The sequence below is a fragment of the Podarcis cretensis genome (genome assembly GCF_951804945.1).
Source record: "Podarcis cretensis genome assembly, chromosome: 13".
Lineage (NCBI taxonomy): Eukaryota > Metazoa > Chordata > Lepidosauria > Squamata > Lacertidae > Podarcis > Podarcis cretensis.
The window spans coordinates 32,685,363-32,707,974 of NC_137182.1; the positions used below are offsets into that span (position 1 = coordinate 32,685,363).

Sequence of the window (22,612 nt, forward strand, 5' to 3'; positions counted from 1 at the left end):
TAGTCCAGAAAGGTATTAAATAATAAGATTTTTAACTTTCACTGCCCGTTTGACAGCTCCTTTGACAGCTGTCAAACTCCTTGTTCCTTTTTCTCCAGCTCACATACAGGACACTCCCGGGTCGGGGGGGGGGTTTAAACAAAGGCTTCTAAAATTCCACTCTTACTCTCCAGCACAAATCTTCTTCTGTCAAATTCATGAAAATATTATCTTTTAAAAAACACCAAAAAGAAAGAACTCTCCACCTTAGTTCTCCAATCCTTGCTTTAGATCTTCTGTAAGCAGGGGGGTGCGGACTTCCCTTTAGCACATCCCCCGATCGTACCGAATTCAAAGGTTGAAATTTTAAAGTCCAAATTCCATTCTACTCACGGATTAATTAAAGTCCGAATTTCAGGGAAGAAAGTCAGCGGTCTCCGGCCATGGCTCGCGGCTACGCTCCACTGCAGTAGCGGTCCACTCACAGCACCACGCCGCTCCCCGTACCCTCTCCGCAGCCTTTAAAAAGGCTCTTCGTGGGTCGGGGGGCGCTTTAGGTGCCCTCCGAGTCACCAAGTCCGCAGGCTTCAGCGCCTGCGGTTTCTGAGGGTCCCCGCGTTGCCGTCGCGGTAGAACCCTTCTCCAGCGGAGCCGATTCCCTCCGGAGCTCGGAGGGAATCCGCCATTAACCAGATCGTGCTAACCCTAGAATCATTAATGCTAGAATCATTAATGCATTCCCTCTGCTCTCATGCAAAGCATTGCAATTGTGTACATGTATATATTGTTCACTGCCTAGATATTTTATATAAGTGGGTCCAATTGCTTATTGGATTATGGTCCATGCAGTGTTAACCGAAGTCATGGAAATGTAAGCAAAGAAGTTGAGTGTAAACAGCCTGTTATAAGGCACAGAGGCTTTGAAACACCGTTTAACTTTTCTTGATGGCCTATCTTCTTAATTATTTTAATCTTTTTACATTTCTAGTTGTCTCCCTCACAATTTTTGTTCCTATCTTGATAGACACCAACTTGCATAGCTTTAAAAGAGGAATAGACAAATTCAAATATATGGCTATGAATGGCTTCTAACTTGGAGGGCTATGATCTACCACTATTTATATGTTTCTCAAGGCAGTAGCTTGATGTTGTAATTGGGGATAATGTTGTTGCACTCAGTTCCTGTATGTGTGCTTCCCACATGCATTTGGTGTTGCTGGACTACATGGCTTATTGGCCCAATCCCCATAGGTTGCACCCATGAGGAGTTGCAGATATCATTTCAGAAATCAACACTTTTTGTACTGCAGCCAGGAATTCAGTAAACATGTTTAGCTTGTTGATCTTGCAGTAATGTGATCAGCTTTGGTGTTGGACATCTGGGTTCAATTCCCAGAAAAAATTATGGAAATAGGGTTATAGATTAAAAGATGATACCAAGCTTGCAAGCAAAAGATACTGTACCTCTGTACCGCTGCTAAGGATAGTAAAGATTCCTGGTTGTGAGGCTGAGGAGTCTCTTCCAATCAGTGGATACAATCAATGGATACAAACTAATTCTTCTGATTCAAATGGATTTTTATATGTATTAAAAATCACTTTTACCTCACTGTTTAGCCAAAATGGATTGCAGAGCACTTTACAAAAATCAGTAGTGGAATGGTTGTAGTCTTCAAGCTTAAAATCTTAATGGACATGACACACGAAGCAAGAAGATGTGAGGTATGACGAATAAATCAAACTCAGGCACTATTTCTTAATAATTTAAGTTGTCATTGAACCATTCATTGGACCAGTGTAACAAAGAACTGGCATCACACAAAAGTAGTCTGCCAATATTATACATGAGGCCATCTCTGACTATTTGAAGCAAATGTATGCTCATCTCTTTTTCACCATTTTATTTCCAACAATCAAATGACATCATAAAGGCAACAACAGTGAAGAACACTATCTAAGTGTTGAATCCTTAGTTATTTCTCCTTGTTATATGTTCCTTGCAGTTTAGCTCAGGCCTCAGGGCAATTATATAACATTTTGGGGCAAATATACAACCCAATAAACCAGCACTAGAGGCTAAGATAGAGAAGATCTCCACAGCCACCATGTATTTTCCCTTTGTGCTCAGGTAAGTTGGCACAAAAGAGACCCACACACTGCAAAACACCAACATGCTGAAAGTGATGAACTTGGCTTCATTAAAAGTACTGGGCAATGCCCTAGCAAGAAAAGCTACAACAAAGCTGACAAGAGCTAGAAATCCAAGGTACCCAAGAACAGAATAAAACATAGGGACAGACCCTTCATTACATTCAACCACGATTTCTTTAGCCAAAGAGTCCATGTCCAAATGTGGGAATGGAGGAGCAGTAAGGAGCCACACAGTACAAAGAGCTCCTTGAATGGCAGTGCAGGAGAAAATAATTGAAGCTGCCAATCTTTTCCCCACCCAGTTCCTCATCCTGGATCCTGGTCGTGTGGCCATGAACGCCAAAATCACTGTGATGGTTTTTGCCAACACACATGAAACAGCCACGGTGAAGATGAGACCGAAAACAGTTTGTTGTAGAAGGCAAGTTATTTTTTGAGGCTGGCCAATGAACAGCAAGGAGCAGAGGAAGCACAGCAGGAGGGCAATAAGCAGAGTGTAGGTTAGACCCCGATTATTGGCTTTGACAATGGGACTGTTGTGGTGTTTAATGAATATCCCTAATACCAAAGCAGTGATGACAGAAAATGAAAGTGCCATGAAAATTAAATTGATGCTTAAAGCATCATCATATGACAGAAAATGCAAAACCTTGGGAAGGCATCCATCTTGGTCTCCATTTGGATACTGATCTTCTGGACATTTGATACAATTGTCCATTTCTGGAGCAGAAAGGAACAGTGATTTGTCCATCTCCCAAACAAATACATATGAATCTGACTTTCCTCGCTGGAATTATGGGAAAGCAATTTGCACAATCCCACAGAAAGAGTTTTGCTAATTTTACAAACATCAAATAAGAAAAAAGAAAAAAAGGCAAAACACATATCCCGTTGACTCCCCCCTTTCCCTTTGTGGATGCTTATGTTATAACTATTCCCCCTGCATCTCCTTTATAATTCCAGTTTTTACTAATCCTTGATTATTTCTTATTTCATTTTTTAAACTACAAGTTTTACATTAATCCTACTAATGAATTTAGTTATTTACAATAATTTTTCAAATAACTTATATACTTTCCCCATTCTTTATTAAAAGTTAGTTCTTCCTTGTTTCTAATTCTTCCTAAGAGTTTTGACATTTCGGCATAGTCAATTAGTTTTATCTGCCACTCTTTCTTGGTTGGAACTGTATCTTCTTTCCATCTCTGGGCTAGCAGCATCCTGGCAGCAGTTGTTGCATACACAAAAAGTTTTTTTCTGATCCGCTGGTATCTCCACACCAATTGAATAGTTTATGACAATATGTCCTTTTATGCATATAATAGTCCCATCTTTAAACACAATGGTTAATATTACCATATAGGAAACTTTCTACTCTACAAACTTAACTGAGTCAATCTGACGGTAGACACCTACCTGTTTGTTTAGAAATCTTTCCTTTGGGACATGCGTTGCAATCATAGCAACAGAATGGCTCCCCCTCCTTCTTTTTCCTAACAGAACCTGGACGGCAGTTGTCATTACACACAGAGCGGGGATGCATCTGTCCACAAATGCAAGGCAGGAAATGTTTACTCCATGCTTTGTAAATGCTATTCCCACAAAAACTAATGGCATCAGAAAAAAGGAACATTCTGTATATAAAATATTTTCATATTTCTATGTGTCAGTTTGCATACTTTCTATGTGTCAGTTTGCATTTTTTTTTTGATGCAAAAAGTCTTGATCTAATGTGTAAAGATCTTTTCTGTTCTAATTAATTCAAGAGGGTTCTGGAAGTTTCTCTGTGTGATACAAGCTGGTGCAAGCTGGAAGTTTCTAGCTAACAAGCAAGTTTCTATTCTGCCTAGAAACAAGCAGAAGGTTCCTGATATTTGGGTTATTCCTTCAGAGAAGCTGAACAGCTGGTTTAAACTGGTTCTGTTATCTCTTTCACTCAAGGTCATGCTGACTATAATAATAGGCCAGGAGGAGCCTGGTTTCCACTTTCTGCCTCTCATTCCTTCTGGTGCGATGTTCTGTACATAGTATGTTTAAGTGCTAAGGTTTTAGATTTATTGTGAGTTATTGTGAGTTCAAGCTATTTTTTTTTTTTTACCATAACTGGATTTCCTATGGACTGTGCTGATCCTGGAGATATCAGATTTGTGACCTTTTTATATATATAATTTTTTTAAAAAAAATTATTCAGTACAAATTAAAATACATACATATTCACAACAAAACAAAATACAAAAGAAAAAGAAAATACATCTATCCAAGGAAAAGAAATTAGAGAATATTTTGTCTCTTTTCATATTTACAGTTATTTATACCTCTATAAAATGCTATTCATGATAACACAGTGAAATGAAATGTAAGATGTCGGAAAAAAGAAAAAAAGGAACAAAGAAAGAATAAAGAAGTTAAAGAAAAAATCATATGTGAAAATTTTTAAAAGTAGATAAGTACTCACAATACATAGCCGTTTCCCATCTATATTTATATTCAATTGTATAATTTCATCTTATCTACCTTAAATAAATTGTTTCTTTTGAAAGAAAAGAAAAAACAGAAAAAAGGGAAATAAAGAAAAAAAGACTTCCACCGTTTACCTCACGCGTTTTTAATAATCCGTTCTTCATATTTTCCCTTTGGATTTCCTTAATGTCTCACTTTATATTTTTTATATTATGCACAAGATTATTCTAAACACAACCAGATTTTTGTAGTTGAGCCCTGGTTTTGTAAATAATCGTTTAAGCACTCCCACTGCTTCATAACCATAGTTTTGGATTTTCTCCTTATTATATCTGTCAATTTTGCTAATTCCAGGTACTCGCAAAGTTTCCCCAACCATTCTCTTTTTGTTGGGATGCTTTCCTCTTTTCAATAGCTAGCAATCAAAATTCTTGCTGCTGTTGTCGCGTATAGACCATTTGTGACCATTATGCTCATTTGCCTTCAGTAGTAGTAAAGTTCTGCTGGAGGAAGCTAATTGCCTCTGGTCTATTTCTGAGGAATCCTGCAACATGTTTAAGATTTTACTCTGCTAACTGTTTGTTGGGGACTGCTCCGGATCAATATGAATAGAATCAATGACACTGGGGCATAGGAACAGAAGAAGAACCTTGCTGGATCAAATCCAACATCTTGTTCTCACACTGGCCAACCAGGTGTCCATGAGAATCCTGCAAGAAAGATCCAGAGGCATACTGCACTGTAACTCTTCAACCAGTGGTGTGGCATGGGGGGGCAGCCACATTTTTTGGAGGGGGTGTGACCAGGCACCCCCATGACAGACGCCTTCATTGAAGCCTGGCTCTGGCCCACAAGGGCCCACAAGGGAGCTGCCTACTCCTAGTCACAGCTCTGCTCCCATTCTCAAGCCCCACTGGGCCGGGTGCAGTGGGCTCACAGATCCAAACTCCATTCAAGAGCAGACCTGTTGCTGGATGAGTCAGCCTGAGCTTGGCAGAGGAGGGGAAAAAATTACAATATATTTGAGTCACATGACCCTTTTGATTGACTAATCAGGCATCAGATTGTCTATCACATTCTCATATTAAAATGAGTATTCTTACAATTTCCTTCTTGTCTCCACTGACTCAGTTAACCTCCCACCTCAGTTAACCTCCACTGTATCATAACTCCAGTAATCTTAGAAGATTTTGCTATAGTATTGTGTCCATATGAGTAGCTTTCTGTCTGTGAGGGTGAACTCTGAGGCAGGAGCTTTCTTTGTTCTAAGATGTGGAGATTTAATATATGGATTACCTGTTTAAAAGAGATTTGTCAACTGCCTTGAAGACAAAGATCTATCAACTAAAGAAATAATCTAGCATTCATACTGGAACCACCATGACTGATGTTTTTGTACGTAGATCCAACATGCGCAATCCCAATCAAAATCTACCTGATTAAACATGCTGTGCCATGTGATGACATCTTCATTGATCGTGAACTCTCTGTCAGTTAAGGTCCATGGATCCATCCTTCCCACTTTTACCCTTGAAAAGGATTTGTTAGGGAAAGTAACCCAATTTATAATATCAAGTCCACTTTCCAGTTCACCTTTCTCATTCAAAGACACCAGGTCCCCAGCACTGTTGTTAAATGAGATTCTCCTCAAGAAATGGTGAAGCTATAATCAAAGAGATAAAAGCTCTTTTTTTCTTTACAAAACATCACTGTCCTGCTGACACCAAGGTCTATTTTTCCTTTCCACCTAAATGCAATAAAGCTGATTTTGAAAAGTGCTCAGAAACTTTAACTAGTACAAAGAGCTGCAGCCAGATTGCTGACCGGGACTGGATATAGGGAGCATATTTTATAAGACTTGTGTGGGAACTGCCCTAAGCCCTAGAAAATAACAAATGATAGGATATTGATCATTTGGGATATGAAGGGAATACAAGCTGCAGAGGAATTCCTGGGCAAGCCTATGCAAAATGACCTGGCCAATATTGGTGGGTGCTAAGACTTCTGCTAAACACTATTGAGTGAGCTGGAAACACCTCATCCCTAAGGAGTTGGTGCCTATGACCCCTAGTCTCCAGAATTAAGAAAAGTTTGGCTAGGTAGAAATTGGTGTAGATACAGTATTGAACTCCTTGACAAGAAGGAAAGTGGATAGATTTCTAAGGAAGAGAAAACTAGCTGTGAAATTTGCACTAGAGGTGTAAAATGTTCTCTACAATGGTTACTTCTAACATAGTTGAACATACTGTTAGTAGAAACATTATGTTCATGTCTGTAGAGACGTTTGGATTCTGAAGTTGTACCTGGTATGGATGTGGATTTCGAACAGCTGTCACTGCTGTGTGCACTTGATTCCAGGAGTCCATGGCATCTAAAGCATGAGCTATGGCATAGACAGCATTGTATATACTGTAGCTTTGCGGAGTCATGCTCATTTCAAAAAATGGCCCAGGAAGGCTCTCCAGCTTCTCCTTCCCAGTGCAGGCGCCAGTGCTCTCTCCAACCACAGATGGATCTATAAATAAACAGCTGAAAGCCTGCTCCCAAAAGTCCCTGATAAAATTGTCGCCATGCTGTGAGTAAGGATTTACTGTCAGAAGGAAACTGTCGAATTCCTGCACCACATTGGTGTGAACTGCAAAAGACAGAGCTCCCTGGAAGACTTCTCTGTCAAATCTTTTGTGAAACTCTATGGCTGGGAAATCCCATTGGGCTGTCATAATCCACACTTTGCCTATAGTCACATTTGTCTTATCATCTGTCTCTACTTGGTACATCAAGAATATAAAAAACAATGAGAACTGCGTCTCTGCAAATAAAATAAGTGTTTTTACTGTGTTGTTGTTAACAAGTTGTAGTTTATTTACTGTCTTTTCATGCTCAGGAATTATTTCAGAGAAGTCTGTCAGCAATGGCATTCTGTCAATGAATGCAGTACAGATGCCACTCTCTGAAAGCATTGGCATCAAGATATGCAGAAAATTCTCTCCTCTATCATCCTCCAGCATGACAATCCCAACCCATGTCCACTGGAAGTGCAAAAGGAGGTGAATGATTCCTTGGTACTGATTCTCTTCATTTGGAACAATTCGGTATAGGAACGGGAAGTGGGTTTCAGCACTTGAAGGACCAAACAAGTAATAAGAGATCTAAGCATAAGCAAATGCATTACTGAAATTAAGTGTACTTTGAGAGACAATATAATGCAGAAATACTTATTAAGAAGTTTATTTTAGAACTGGTTTATCACCATTACTTGATGTTATTCCAAAACATAATATGATGGGTACTCACACTTGACTCCGTATGTTACATCATAGGGACTGAGCAAGCATAGGCATGGTTGCTCCTATTCCCCACTCTCTCCACTTGCAGTTTCTAGCTCATCAGAATGCACAACAGATGCATCTCACCTTTTCTCTAAAGCACTTTTTCTTTATGCAATTTCTGTAAAAATCCACCTGCCTCACATGCATATGCTACCTGAGGAATCTTGTAGATGCTTAAGCTGGTGGCCATGTAAAGAGTGGTTTTAGAGTCAAGTCCCCCAATGACTGCTATCAGATTCTTCTGTGTGCCACACTTGTAGTTGGGGATTGTCCTTTTCTGGCTAAAAAGAAGGTTCAGAGTTGTTTGAAATGTCAACTTTTCACTGAAGTAGCTGTCATAGATATGAAATCCCAATGTAACATTTGGCAAAATCCTGGGATTCTCATTGATCTCCTTCATTGCAAATACCAAGGCCAGGACATGCTGGTAGTTTTTTGTCACTACACTGCAATCAGAACATACCGGTAAGCTATGTTACATCAATATTCTAGACCTCATAAACCACTTGCTTTTGTCCTGACATCCAGTACATCATGCCCACTCGGCTTCAAAAATGTGAAGACACTGAGCCAGAAATAGCTGGGAGATTTTAATTATCCCTGAATACTGTGAGCTGCTTGGATGAAAGGAAGCAAACAGAGAGCAACAGTGGTTACTTCTATGGGCAGTAAAGAGCAATGTGTGTCTTCTTGAGTAAATACCTTGTAAACTCTAGGGTTTTAAAAAGAAATATTATGGATAATTGCATTATTTTCTATGTGAAAATGAAATCACTACATAGACAAACAGGGGACTGTGATGCTGGTTAGGTATAAGAGACCTGTTTTCTAACTCCAGAATTTCTGATTGAAATAACAGAATCTGTGTTTCTATCCTATACTTTATAAACGCCTTTCTTTTGCCTAGGGATGTCAGCGAATTTATGGTAAGTGGACAATATTGAAATTCTCTCAACTCACATGGGCAGCAAAACAAAAATCTGGGTGATATTCAAAATTAGTCATACTCAGAGCAACCTTTTGAAATAATTAGATCTCACCAAATGTCATCATTTTCATTATCTACCTATAATATTATTTTACCCTGCCCTATAGACATTTAATAAGTAACATGCAAAGAAGTTCCTTACACAGGATCCCCAATAAACATTAAATTGGGGTGTTGCTTGAAGTCTATAAAGTCAAAGAAGGAGAAGAACTGAGAAGAGATGCCACCAATGGTGAGGTCACCTTGCTGGTAATACTCATGTGGGATCTGGATGGGATCACTCATGCTGCAAGGAATGGAGTGTGCTTTGCACTCATGAAAGGAAAGATGAACCAACCACAACCACAGTAGCGCCAGAAACAAAAACAGCATTGCAACTGTACAGATGAACCCTTTCAGACTGAATCAGAATCCACTGTTCCAATCTAATTCATCACTATACGACATCAGCCCATTTAGAGCAACCCAGTCCCAGTCTTTTCTGACTCTGCTGGTCAATGGTGATGCTTATGATTATGACCTTTAAAATGCAGCTGTTCTGCTTCAACACAGTCTTTCCCCCCAAGCCCTGAATGCCACAAGAACATTTTATATCCATTTTTTATTTTGATTACTTATTGTAATAGTGGTCACTGAAAACCCATGTTATCTTTGGCAAGAAACAGGCTCACCATAATTTAAGATAATTATAGAGTTCACAATTAACTCCTGAGAGTATTCTGCTCTCAGGCAGAACACCTGAAGAAAACATGTTTATCAAGTGGCATCTCTCACAGGATCCTTAGTATCAGGAGTCAGGAGCAACACCTGGGCTTAGTATAATACTGAACAAGAAGATATATCCAGAAGAGCTAGGCCTTGGGATGAGGCCACAGGGCAGTTGTGGAGAACCTGTGGCCCTCCTGGTGTTATTGGACTCCCATCAACCTCAGCCATCATGGCCAATATTTGGGATGATGAGATCTACAATTCTGCAACATTTGTCCAACTGGTCCATGTATGAATGTAGAACTGTGTACAATGTTCTATGATAGGCTGATAGCTGTATTTGTTCAGAATTTTCTTCTGGTAATGTGAACCTTCTCAGAGAGTTTATATTGTATGAGAATTTAATATATCAAATCTTATACTCTGTGGATTACATTAGCATTCCCTGTTACATATGGAGGCTTCTGTGCAGAAGCAGCATAGCTAGGGCATACACTGAAGCATCCTTCCACCATTGTTAGACATAATAATAACTGCATCACTGTGGCTGTATGTGTGGTTGTGAAAAAATCCCCATGGTGCAAGCTGTCAATAAAGAAAACCTGAATCAGATCAGGACTCCCACAAAGTTTCATGTTGCTCTTTCCTTCTAATGTTTCTGAACTATTGTCTATGGCTTGTTATTTTCCTGTAGGTTTCTCCAGTCTATGGGTGTATGCTAGCCAGTGAGAGGAAGTAATCCAATTGCTATAATGGTAACAAAAAATATCAATAAGTGGTGCCACTACTTTCCAAGTCCTTGGAACCACCCCTTGACCATAACCCACCATAATTCCTGTTCCAAGTTGGCTATCTTGACACTGTCTTGATATAAAGCATGCACAGCCTTATGCAAAAAGTTAGACTTAACTGGAATATATGTGCAACATTCCTGCTTTAGAAGAGTGCAACCCCCTCCCTGAACAGCTGTAATCATATCTAATGCAAGCCTATTCTACAAAACAGATGCTCTCATGGCCGAGGTTTATTTATTCAGGGCAGCCACTGAAGACTCCTTTCCCCATGCCCCCTTCCCTGGCACAGCTCAGAACTTTCTTTTCCTTTCCACCTTTCTCTATGTCAATCTGATCTGTGTCAGATAGGCTAACCCTACTTCTCCCCCCAGCAGTCACAAGTTTGATAGCAAAGGACCCTTCCACCGGGGCCCGTGCAAAAATGCCAATCTCCATCACAGCTATCCCCCATCCCCAAGCATCATGGCAAACATTAACCAATCAAGCAATGAATGATTCCCTTGCCTTCCTCAGCTCCATATAGTCTCTGCTGTAAAGCTAAATGCATTGCCACACTCCTCATATTCTCCACCTCCTCGAGCCATCATCACCCCCACAGCATCCAAGCCAATAGAGATTCACATGGCTGCTGGCAAAACTTTTTAAGCAGCTCCATCAATTCACTTGCTATGTGAATGCTGTTCACCGGCACTGGCTGTGCTGATGGAGCACCCTCAATGGGCTGTGCCTTCAGGATTGACCCTAAGGGCTATTATGTAGTGTTTGGGCATGATGGAAGTTCCTACGCTCTAAGCCACCCTCATCTGAGTCCCACAAAGCTTCTCAGTCTCCCAGCATGGAACAGCTTTTTCAGAGCATCAGAGTTTTATCCCTAGTTCCCTGTTTTTCCAGAGTGAATGTGATAACCAAGATTTGTGAGTTGGCTATATCACTGATCACCACATAATTATCTATTTCGATAGAGTGTCAACAAGAGAGGTTTAGTCCGCCATCTTCCTCCCCAGAAATCCATGACAGTGCTCAGGTATCAAAAGAGACTCCCACATTGCAAAAAGCATCCTGGCTAAGGCAAAGCTGGCAGCCTGGAATCCCATATGTGTCAGTACAGAATAAAACATAGGGACAGATGCTTCATTACATCCATCCACAATTTTGTCAGCCAAAGACTACATGTAAAAGCATGGGCTATGGCACAGCTTATTCTTTCCAGTGCTAGTTGCATTGCTCTCCCAATCACAGAGGAGTCTGAAGATAAACAGCTGAAAGCCTGCTTCTGAGAGCCATCTCTGTCATATCAACTGTTTCTACTTCATGCAGCAACAATATGAAATCCAATGAAGACAGTGTTTCTGCATATACAATAGCTACAGCGACCTATGCTCTGATAACTGAACTATTATAATGCCCTATACAGGAAGCTGCCCTTGAAGATAGTCCAGAAACAGCAACTAATGCAGAAAGCAGTGATCAGAGTGCTGATGATCATGGCTGATTGAGAACATAAAAAGGAGAGTCAAGGAGTAGCACTGTTTGTCAGCCCACTTATGAACCTATTCCAAGGTACTGAAGCTTATATACGGCCCTAAAAACCTTGAGAGCAACTATCTGAAAGAGTACTTCATCCCAACTTGCTTGTGAGTTATGATCTGCAGAGGAGGCCTTGCTGGTGATGCCACCTCCTGGAAAAGTTTGGGACACCCATCTCTGTGGTTACAACCTGCCTCTGAAGTGACCTTCCCTCAGAGGTGCATCAAGTGGCAACATAATTAAGTTTTCAGCAGCAGCTGACAATGCACCTCTTTATCCAGGTCTTTGGGAGGGGTTGGTATTCAGAACTACAGTCATACCTCAAATATGCTTCAGGTTGAGGGCTTTCGGGTTGCACTCCGCGGCGACCCGAAAGTAACAGAATGTGTTACTTCTGGGTTTCACCACTCACGCATGTGCAGACAGTCAAAATGAGGTCACGAGCATGCGTGGAAGCTGCGAATCACGACCCGCACACGCATAGACGTGCAGGTGCGGGTTACATTTGCTTCAGGATGCGAACAGGGATCTGGAACAGATCCTGTTCGTATCCAGAGGTACCACTGTAATGAGAAAAAAATTATCACCTGCTCTTTTATTATTTTGATTTTTTAAAGGTAACTTTTATGTCAATTATATTGAAATGTTATGTATTTTTTTATTCTATTATTTTTATGCCATGCATTTCAACCCTAGAACCTTATGTAAAAGGATGACTACAATATGGTTAATCACTGTCACCACCACCACCATAGTATCATTAAATGTTTATATTAATGTACTAAAGCAGCCCGGTGTAGAATGCATTCAACCACTGTAATCCTATGCAAGGTTGCAGAGGGATGACATTAATACTATTCTCCTTTATATCCACTTAACAAGCTAGAATAGGAAACTTGAAATTCTCCAGTTGTTGTAGGACTCCAATTCCCTTCAGTCCTAGCAGGCATGGTCAGTAATCAGGGAAGATGGAGGCTGGAGTCCAGCAACATATGGACAGGCACAAGTTCCCTATTCCTATGTCTTTGTCCCAAGACTTTGGTTTTCTGTATGTATTTTCTCGCTCAGTGTCATAGTATGTCCAGGTGTTGATCTTGAACCCAGAAAGGAACAGCCCTGAGATAACACCTAACCAACATGTTTTGTTCTGCTGTTCTGTTCTCTATGAGGAGAACATTTAAGGAGCTGATTTATAATTACCTTATAATTATGTCAAATTACAGTAATCCTTTCTGGCTGACGACAACATGGATTTTCATTGACTACACTCATTAAAAGTAATCAATATGAAAATACATATAAAACTTATGTCTGTGCTTTTCAGAGTTTGGGGGTGTGGATTGTGGACAGGAAGAGCTATTTCACAGGCCACATAGTATCACTATCGACTTGCAGCATCAAGAGAGTGTAGAAACAAATCTGTTCTGAACCAGCTGCTATTATATAATAATGAATTAGCTTGGAAGAGTGGGTTTGCTTTGGTAGAAAAGAATTCACCCTTATGTGCAATGCTGTTATTGTTGCTGTGGCTACTGATGTTAACACTGGCGTTTCTTCCCCAAATTGAGAGCAAGTCACAACCAGCTACTTGCAGTGTGAACGATCCCCTACAGATCCCGCATGAGTATTATGAGCAAGGTGACTTCATCATTGGCAGTATTTTTTCTCAGTTCTTCTCTTTCTTTAATACCATAACCTTTGATGAACACCCCAATGCCATGTTTGTTGGAGAATCTCTGTAAGTATCTTTTTCCATGAGATGTCCATAAGCAGGTCGTAATGAATTTTTTTTAAATTTACAATTCCTAACGGTAATAATGGGTTGTATCCAATGCTAGTCCTTCTTGAAGCAGACCCACTGAAATCAATGAACCTAATTCATATTCCTTAATTTCAGTGGGACTAGCCCTGGATAGAGCTCAATGTATGCCATTATTCTTTGATGTTAATAGAAAATGTATTTGCACACCCTTGATCTACCCTACATTTTGCCTTTCCCTCTTCTGCTAGATCTCCAGTCCCCTGATCTGTCACTTGAATACCTCCCCATGCAAGATTGTGTGTCTGATTATTTCCGTATGATTTTGAAGCATTTAATGATGTGATAATGAAGTGCCATTTCAGACATTACGGCCTTGAAGTGGCAGTGCAAGCAGACGGGACCCACATATTTAGTCCCTCAGGGGGCTGCAAATTATCTTGCTCCTACATGTGATGACAATGAACTTCTGCAGCAGGAAGCCTTTTGTATACACTGAGGTTCCATGGGTGATTCAGATCCCTAGAAGATCTGGGTTCTCAATCACATGGGATTTGCAAAGATACAACTGGCTGCCCACCACGGAAATTCACTAGCATCATTTTCTTCAGTGGAACATTTGGGACAAGTCAAAACAGACTGCCCTACAGGTTTCTTCCTTGCCATGCTTCCTGTTCAAGTCATTAATGCCTGCAGACTTCTCTATATGAACAATGTGGACTTGACAAGTAGTTCATGAGGTCTAGAAAATTTATGGGTTATATAACCTGCACTCTTATTTCAGTGTAGTGACGAAATACTACCAGTATTTACAGGCCTTCGTGTATGCAGTTAAGGAGATCAACGAGAATCCCAGGATTTTACCAAATGCTACATTGGGGTTCCACATCTATGACAGCTACTTCAACGAAAAGTTGACATATCAAACCACTCTGAACCTTCTTTTTAGCCAGAAAAGGACAGTCCCCAACTATAAGTGTGGCACAAAGAACAATCTGATAGCTGCCATTGGGGGACTCGATGCTGAAACCTCCTTTTACATGGCTACCATCTTAGGCATCTATAAGATCCCACAGGTAGGATGTTTCTATGAGACATGTGGGTTTCAAACACCTGACATGCATCCCTTTCTTGTATTCTTAGAACTGGAACAAACATATTTGAGTATGTGAAGGAGAAAGGTAGAGAAGCTGTGAATGCTTCTTTGTGGAGAAAAACCTGCTTTTTAAAAATAATATTAACAATCGCTCTTGTCCTCATGAATTTTCAATCAATCTCCTTTATTGGCATAAAAAAGTGCATCATATACATGGATCAGAGCACAACACAGTTAACAAAACATAACAGGAGATACTTTCAGATAAAACTGTCCAGACATCATGAGATACAAAGATGGATCTAAAGACAAGTGTAATTTCATAGAGTCACTCAAAAATCTTGCTACATTCTCCACAACATCATCACTACAATTGTTTAGCAGATAAGACACCCTGGAAGAGTGGGTGCAATAAATTCCTTCCTTCAATAAGGGGGGCAAATATTTATCATATATTTTTGCATAAAATGGGAAATGAAATAAAACGTGTGTGATGGATTCAACCTGTTTTGTGCCACAAGGTCAGTATGAGTATGGGATTTTCAAGGATCGACCTTGCAAAACTGCAGACAGTAAGATGTTAAATCTTGTGAGGAAAAGAGCTCTGCATACCTGGGGATTGTAAAGCTGGTGTAAAAATGGAGTGTCCTGGCAAAACGAGGGTGGAATTCCCAACCCCAGTGGGGAACAGGTTTTGTTGGCTGCACTGCAAAGGGTTTGGAATTCAATCTCTAGGATTCTGCATAAGCAGTGACTCAAGCGATAGGCCACAGGTTCTGATTTTGCTCTCACTGCAAGCTAGGCATTTGGAGTGGTAGGATTCTGCTAGCATGTGGAAAGTTGAAAAAGACAGATAGGACATGAAATGTAGACGGAGCCAGAATTTTATAGTGGTGAGCCACGCTTTGGTTTCCAGCAGCCTTTGTCCAGTTTCCAGGCACATGGCTGCATATGACACACAATTTGGCAGCACCTGGATTTTGCAGATAAATTTAGATTGGTTAACGGCACCAATGCATAATGGAATGCCATACAGGAGTTTTGGGACTACTTTGGCATTAAAGACCTTTAGTGCAGGTGGGACAAACTGATTCTCTCTGTTAAAGAAGAAACAGGTGATAGAGCTGGAGTATCCACTCTGTTAAGTGCAAGCTTACAATGGTATTTCCAGGAAGTATTATATTGGAAGTGGATGCTTAGTTATTTAAAGTTTTTAACCTGTTCTAATGGGTTTCTGCTGATCTCCCATCTACGAGGCTTCCAAGTTCTTGAGAACAAAAGCGCTTTAGATTTTGTGAAGTTCAGTTCCAGTCTGTTGGCTGTACAATATTCCTAGCAGCAGCACAGGAGCTGCTTCAAGCCAACACTTGTGGGATACAAGGTGACTGTGCCATTGGCATATAATAAGATGGGAATGTGGATGGAACTGAGCTTCGGGCAATGGCCATCCATTATAAGAAACCTGCACATTCATATACTTTGTCTCCTGCAATAGAATTTGTTTTCCTCTATTTTTTGGCATAATAAATTCTAGTCTTTACCACTACATACATAATCATGTCTTGAAATTTTAAAGGCAAATCTGTTGCATGAATACTTTTGACTGCATATCTTGTACTGTAAATCTCTGTTCAACGTTTGACAAACTCTTTGCTCTTGCATAGGTCTCTTATTATTTATTTGGTCCTTCTCTGGGTTCTAAGACCCAGTTCCCTTTCATGTACCGCGTGGTCCCCAATGAAGAGTATCAGTACATTGGAATTGTTCAATTACTTCTGCATTTTGAGTGGACGTGGGTTGGGATCATAACAGAGGATAATGATAAAGGAGAAAATTTTGTGGGAAGCTTGATGCCAAGACTTTCACAAAGCGGCATCTGTGCGGCATTCATTGACAAGATGCCTGCTCTGTCGGACTTCTCTGAAATATTTGAAGGGTACATGAAGGCAGAGTGCATGCTTCATCTTTTCAAGAACAACACAGTCAAAGCACTTGTTGTATTTGCAGAAACTCATTCTACAATGATTTTGAAATATTTTCTAGTACAAGCAGGAGATATGGCAGATGCTCAAGGAAGAATGTGGATTCTGACAGCCCAATGGGACTTCCCAGCAGTGCAGTTTCAAAGGAATTGGGATATACAAGTCTTCCAGGGAGCCTTGTCTTTTGCAGTCCACTCCACTGAGGTACAGGAATTCAAAAATTTTCTTCTGACCATAAATCCCTACTCAGCCAATGGAGACAAGTTCATCCAAGAATTCTGGGCACAAGCTTTTGACTGTGTATTTTTAGATTCCCCTATGGATGGAGAGAACGATGGGACCTGCACGGGGAAAGAGAAGCTGGAGAGTCTTTCTGGACCATTTTTTGAAATGAGCATGACTCCCCAAAGCTACAGTATATACAATGCTGTTTACATCATAGCACATGCTTTAAACACCATGTACTCATTGAAGTCCAAGCCCAGAGTGGTCGCAACACTTCCAAACCTTCAACCATGGCAGGTACTAGCTCTTTAACCAAAACATCTTGACGGACGTGAATAGAAAATCCATATCATACCCTCATGTTTAAAGATTGTGATAACTGACTATCTGCTATCCAGTAATGAGCATTTCTACTTCTACCTTGTCAGCTTTTTACACTGCTAACTATAGGAGTCCATGTTTTCCCCATCTTGTCAGACATTAGGGATATTTACACCATGTATGATAGGACTCTTTCTTCATTTTCACATGACCAATCTTATCCTGCTTCTGGAAATAAAATGGATTCTCACATTTCTTTTATCACGTTGCAACTTCCTGCTCCCCTCACTTGGATCTGGTGCAGATATAATGTTTGAGCCCCCAAAAGCATCATTTGCAAGTTAGGAACCAGCATTTGGAACCTTTGGTCCCCATTTCCCCTCTCTGAATCCTTCTACATCCCACGTAACATTCACTTCCCTTCTTTATCTCAGTCATAATTAACTGCTGTGTCTACATGTTTCACACTAACCAGGAGCTCCTTCCTGCTCAACTATTCAAGCGATTACACCAGAGCCAGTACTAACAACAAAACTGATCACCAACCATAACAAGACACAAACAAGATAGAGGGAGCACAATAATTTAAATCCCCACCATTCATTATGGAATGTAGAGGAGAAGAGAATCACATTTACTAGCAGCCACTGTAAGCAGATGCAGCTTGCATGGCTGCCTCATCTTGCTTTCTCAAAGAGAATGAAGAGAGCAATGAAGAAAAGTAACCCATATTCATTGTCAGCTGCAGAAGCTGAAGCATCTAACATTTTAAAAGGAAAAACGCCCTGTACCTCCAGCGCCTGCCCTACCATTAGACAAGGAATGGGGGACTATGGCTTTCTAGATTATGCTACATAAGCATGGATTTTCTGTCCCACCCCCTCACTGCTAGCTTCCTTAGGAAGAGAACGCTACCCCATGACCCATCATCTTCCAGTCTAGTTTAGTGGAATGGGGAGTATGTCATTGTGTCCTTTGCTTCATGCAGGAAAATGGAGCTGTGCATTGACCAGAGCTTATAATACTCAAAAGATTTATGTTGATGTATTGAGTCTCCTGTTTCAGGAACAGTTGGTTTCTGGGTCTAATCAAAGAGCTGGTTTTGACTTGAAAAGTTTTCTATGGTCTGGTAGGGCCAGTCAGCACAAGAGGCAAGGTGAGGCAACCACCTCAGGAGGGAACAGATCTTTGTTTCTCTCCACTCCTTTTACTAATGTAGACCTTCCCTGATCCCCTCCTTCCCAAGTGGGGAAAAGACCCATTTTGGGGTCTGCCACAGGTACCAAAATGTTTTGGGTGGCCCTGCAGTCTAGAACCATGATGCCTCAAAGACTCCCTTCTCCAATACAAACTTAGTTGTTCATGCATGTCAACAATGGCGTCCTTCCTCTGTGTGTCCCCAAACTGTGCCATGTCCCTGCACCAAGCACCATCAGCTGCTATATGGTCACAATCAACATATTAAGTCCACTGAGCGACTTCACAGAACGGGCCCTTGGCTGTGGAACTCTCATCTGCTTCCCTCACTTCTATGGTTCCGCTGACAATTTAAAATGATGCTACTTCTGATGGCAATTAGGATGACTTATTGCCTTTGAGACTCCTGCTGTTTTCTGGCTATTTTTGTTTAAAATTGACTTTCATGTTAATTATGTTTTATCTGTTGTTTTATATTCACATTAACGCCTTGTAGATCGTAAGGGGTGGAAAGGCAGGATTGAAGTATTGTTTAAAAAAGGGTAAACCAATCAAACTCAATGCCCCTTTAGGGGTGAGTTTCTGTCATGTAATTATGGAGAATCAGGATGCCCTATTTAGTCCTGCCCCCTCTGTCACATGACCATGACCATCACTGTCACACTTAATGCATGAAGTGGGTAGCTTCTGAAACATAGACCTTGATGTATTCACATAGATTGCTATGCAATTTAGAACCCTAAACAAATAGGACTGTAATTCAGGCAGGGGGTGAAAGAACTCAGGTTCTAGATCACAGAGGTGGTAGAACCAGCAAACACTTCCTTGCTCTCTCACACACATTTCTAATCTATTACTAAAAAAAGACTAGAGTGAAATTTGTAAAATGATATACTGCTCTACCTCCTATAATTTTGTAAAGGTGTTTTTGCCTCTTCAACTGTAGATTCATCCTTTCCTGAAGAGAATCTCATTTAACAACAGTGCTGGGGACCAGTTGTCTTTAGATGGGAAAAGTGAATTAGAAAGCGGATTTGATATTATAAATTGGGTTACTTTCCCTAACAAATCCTTTAAAAGGGTGAAAGTGGGAAGGATGGATCCATGGGCTTTTTCAGGCAGAGAGTTCATGATTAGTGAGGAGATCATCACATGGCACAGCAAGTTTATGCAGGTATGTTCTGGTTAATGGTTATCAGTGGTTGAATGTTGTGATATCAGTTGTAGATGGACCATTTTTACCAAAATAAAGGGACACGGGTGGCACTGTGGTCTAAACCATTGAGCCTCTTGGGTTTGCCAATCAGAAGGTTGGTGGTTTGAATCCATGCAATGGTGGTGAGCTCCCATTGCTCTATCACAGCTTCTGCCAACCTAGCAGTTCAAAAGCATAACAGTGCACGTATATAAATAGGTACCACTGCAATGGGAACATAAACAGCATTTCCATGCACTCTGGCACCAATCACGTGTCCCTTCGGGCCAGAAGCAGTTTAGCCATGCTCGCCAAATGACCTGGAAAGCTGTCTGCAGACAAATGCTGGCTCCCTCAGCCTGAAAAGTGAGATGGGTGCCACACCCCATAGTTGCCTTTGACTGGACTTAACTGCCCAGGGGTCCTTTACCTTTACCTTGCCATAATAAGGTAAATCTCCTTAGAAAGTACAAAGCTGCCAATATTGTGACCCTGTCACAAGAGCTTTTGTTAATATATTCTAAAGGAGCATTTTGGACAATGATCTACCCCTTAGAAACATGGAAATCTGTCATACTGAGTCAGGCCCCTAGGTCATCTAACTCATGGTTGTCTACATGATTGACTGGGGATTCAGAAAGAAGCCTTTTCTCAGCGTTGCCTGGAGATGCCAAGGACTTAAGTTTGGGCCTTTTGCATGCAAATCATGTGCTGCAACTTTTCTACTCCAGCAAAATTATACAGTAGAGTAAACGGAATAAGCCAGTGGTATAGTGATCTTTCCTCCCCTTAATCACTCATGTACATCAATGAAGTTAATAATGAAAATAATAATAATAATAATAATAATAATAATAATAATAATAATAATATCATCTGCATATTGTATTTTGATTGCCTTTAAAAAGACATGGGTGGAATTAATACCAGGGCTGTGAAGGCCTGTGAAATCATTTCCTAGAAAAAAATTAGCAGTGTTCTCTCCCAGGTCTGTGATGCCATTCAGTTAAATTTGAATCATTCATTGAGAGCAGCATGCATTAAGCTTTTCTTCCCTTGTCTTTATGAATAGATGTCACCCTCTTCAGTGTGCAATGATAAATGCAGCCCAGGATCTATTAGGAAAAAGAAAGATGGTGAACCATTCTGTTGCTACGACTGTGATGCATGTCCAGAAGAAATGATTTCTGTTGTCATGGGTAGGTGACCTCGCACATGATCATCTTAAAACATTAACACATGAGTAGGCATGGTTCAGACTACATCATCCCTTCCAAAGAAATCTAACTTATTTCAGAGATTCTTTGCAAGAAAACCAAGAGGAATTAGCATTTATTTCTTGTGCTTTAAGGATAGCAAAGCAGCATCTACAGTTCCATCTTAGGGCCTTATACTAGGATGGATTATTTGTCCCTTTACTATCTGGTATTATTCATTCTGGTAAGTGGTGGCTCCCACACAGAAGTAATTCAAGGGGACTTATTTCTGAGCAGGCATGCTAAGAATTGCAATCATAAGGAGAGATTTCTGATATCACCTTCTACCTGATATTTTCAGCAGGTGATACCAAGGAATGAAGTTACGTCCTTCTGCATGAAGAATAAAGCTCAACCAATGAACACATCCATTTTGAAGCTAATCACCAAACCTTAGCCTAGATATAACAATCCCTTTCAGCATTAAGCATCTCCAATTATGTTTAGATCCTAAAACAAGAAATTGCTTATTAGCTGTTGAAACAACAGGAGTTTATATTGAACCAGTGTGCCTGATAGCTCCCTGCAGGCTTCTGTTCTCCCAATGTTTACATGCTACACACAGCAATCCTAAAACCACCTACTGATAAATATACTCTATTGAATTTAATGGGACTTACTTCTGAGTAGAAATATATATGATGGCTATATATGTTTTTGTCCCTCACTTGTTTGGAATATGGAGTTATCATCATTTTCTTTCTTTTTTCAGACATGGACAAGTGCATCAGATGCCCAGCAGATCAGTATCCAAATAAACACCAAGATGGATGCCTTCCCAAGATTTTAAACTTTCTGTCTTATGAGGAAGCTTTGAGCATCATTTTAGTTTTCTTGGCACTTTCATTTTCTGTGATCACAGCTTTGGTACTCGGGATATTTATTAAATACAAAAACACCCCCATCGTCAAAGCCAACAATCGAAGTCTCACCTACACTCTGCTGGTCGCTCTCCTGCTCTGCTTCCTCTGTTCATTGCTGTTCATTGGCAGACCTCAGATAGCAACCTGCCTTCTACGACAAACAACCTTTGGCATCATCTTCTCTGTGGCTGTTTCTTCTGTGTTGGCAAAAACAACCACTGTGGTTTTGGCATTCATGGCTACAAGGCCAGGGTCCAGAGTAAGGAACTGGGTGGGGAAAAAACTGGCAACTTCAATTGTTCTCTCCTGTTCTCTCATGCAAGGAGCTATTTGTACTGTATGGCTCTGTACTGCTCCTCCTTTCCCAGATTTGGACATGGACTCCTTGTCTAAAGAAATTGTAGCTGAATGTAATGAAGGGTCTGCCTCTATGTTTTACTGTGTTCTGGGATACATGGGATTCCTGGCTCTTGTCAGCTTCATTGTGGCTTTCTTTGCTAGGACATTGCCCAGCACTTTTAATGAGGCCAAGTTCATCACTTTTAGCATGTTGGTGTTTTGCAGTGTATGGGTCTCTTTTGTTCCAACTTACCTGAGCACAAAGGGAAAATACATGGTGGTGGTTGAGATCTTCTCCATCTTGGCCTCAAGTGTTGGATTGTTGGGTTGTATCTTCTTCCCCAAATGTTATATCATTGCTCTAAGGCCTGAGTTGAACAGCAAGGAGCACTTAACAAGGAGAAGTAACTAAGTCATTTGAGGGTCACATGTTCCTTCATAGG

The 22,612-nt window shown here is 40.6% G+C and overlaps 2 protein-coding genes across 2 annotated transcripts; one reads left to right on the forward strand and one right to left on the reverse strand.

The window, feature by feature from the left end:
• Nucleotides 1–1,948: 1,948 nt before the first annotated feature.
• On the reverse strand, nt 1,949–9,192 carry LOC307201579 (vomeronasal type-2 receptor 26-like; the record flags this gene model as incomplete). Its single annotated transcript, XM_079950861.1, has 6 exons — nt 1,949–2,850; nt 3,547–3,673; nt 6,026–6,253; nt 6,894–7,739; nt 8,074–8,365; nt 9,050–9,192. 6 exons carry the CDS (start codon nt 9,190–9,192, stop codon nt 1,949–1,951), a joined length of 2,538 nt encoding a protein of 845 aa, XP_079806987.1.
• A 4,279-nt stretch (nt 9,193–13,471) lies between these two features.
• Nucleotides 13,472–22,581, forward strand: LOC307201580 (vomeronasal type-2 receptor 26-like; the record flags this gene model as incomplete). Its single annotated transcript, XM_079950862.1, has 6 exons — nt 13,472–13,674; nt 14,480–14,771; nt 16,456–17,295; nt 19,463–19,690; nt 20,784–20,910; nt 21,680–22,581. 6 exons carry the CDS (start codon nt 13,472–13,474, stop codon nt 22,579–22,581), a joined length of 2,592 nt encoding a protein of 863 aa, XP_079806988.1.
• Between the last annotated feature and the right edge of the window lie 31 nt (nt 22,582–22,612).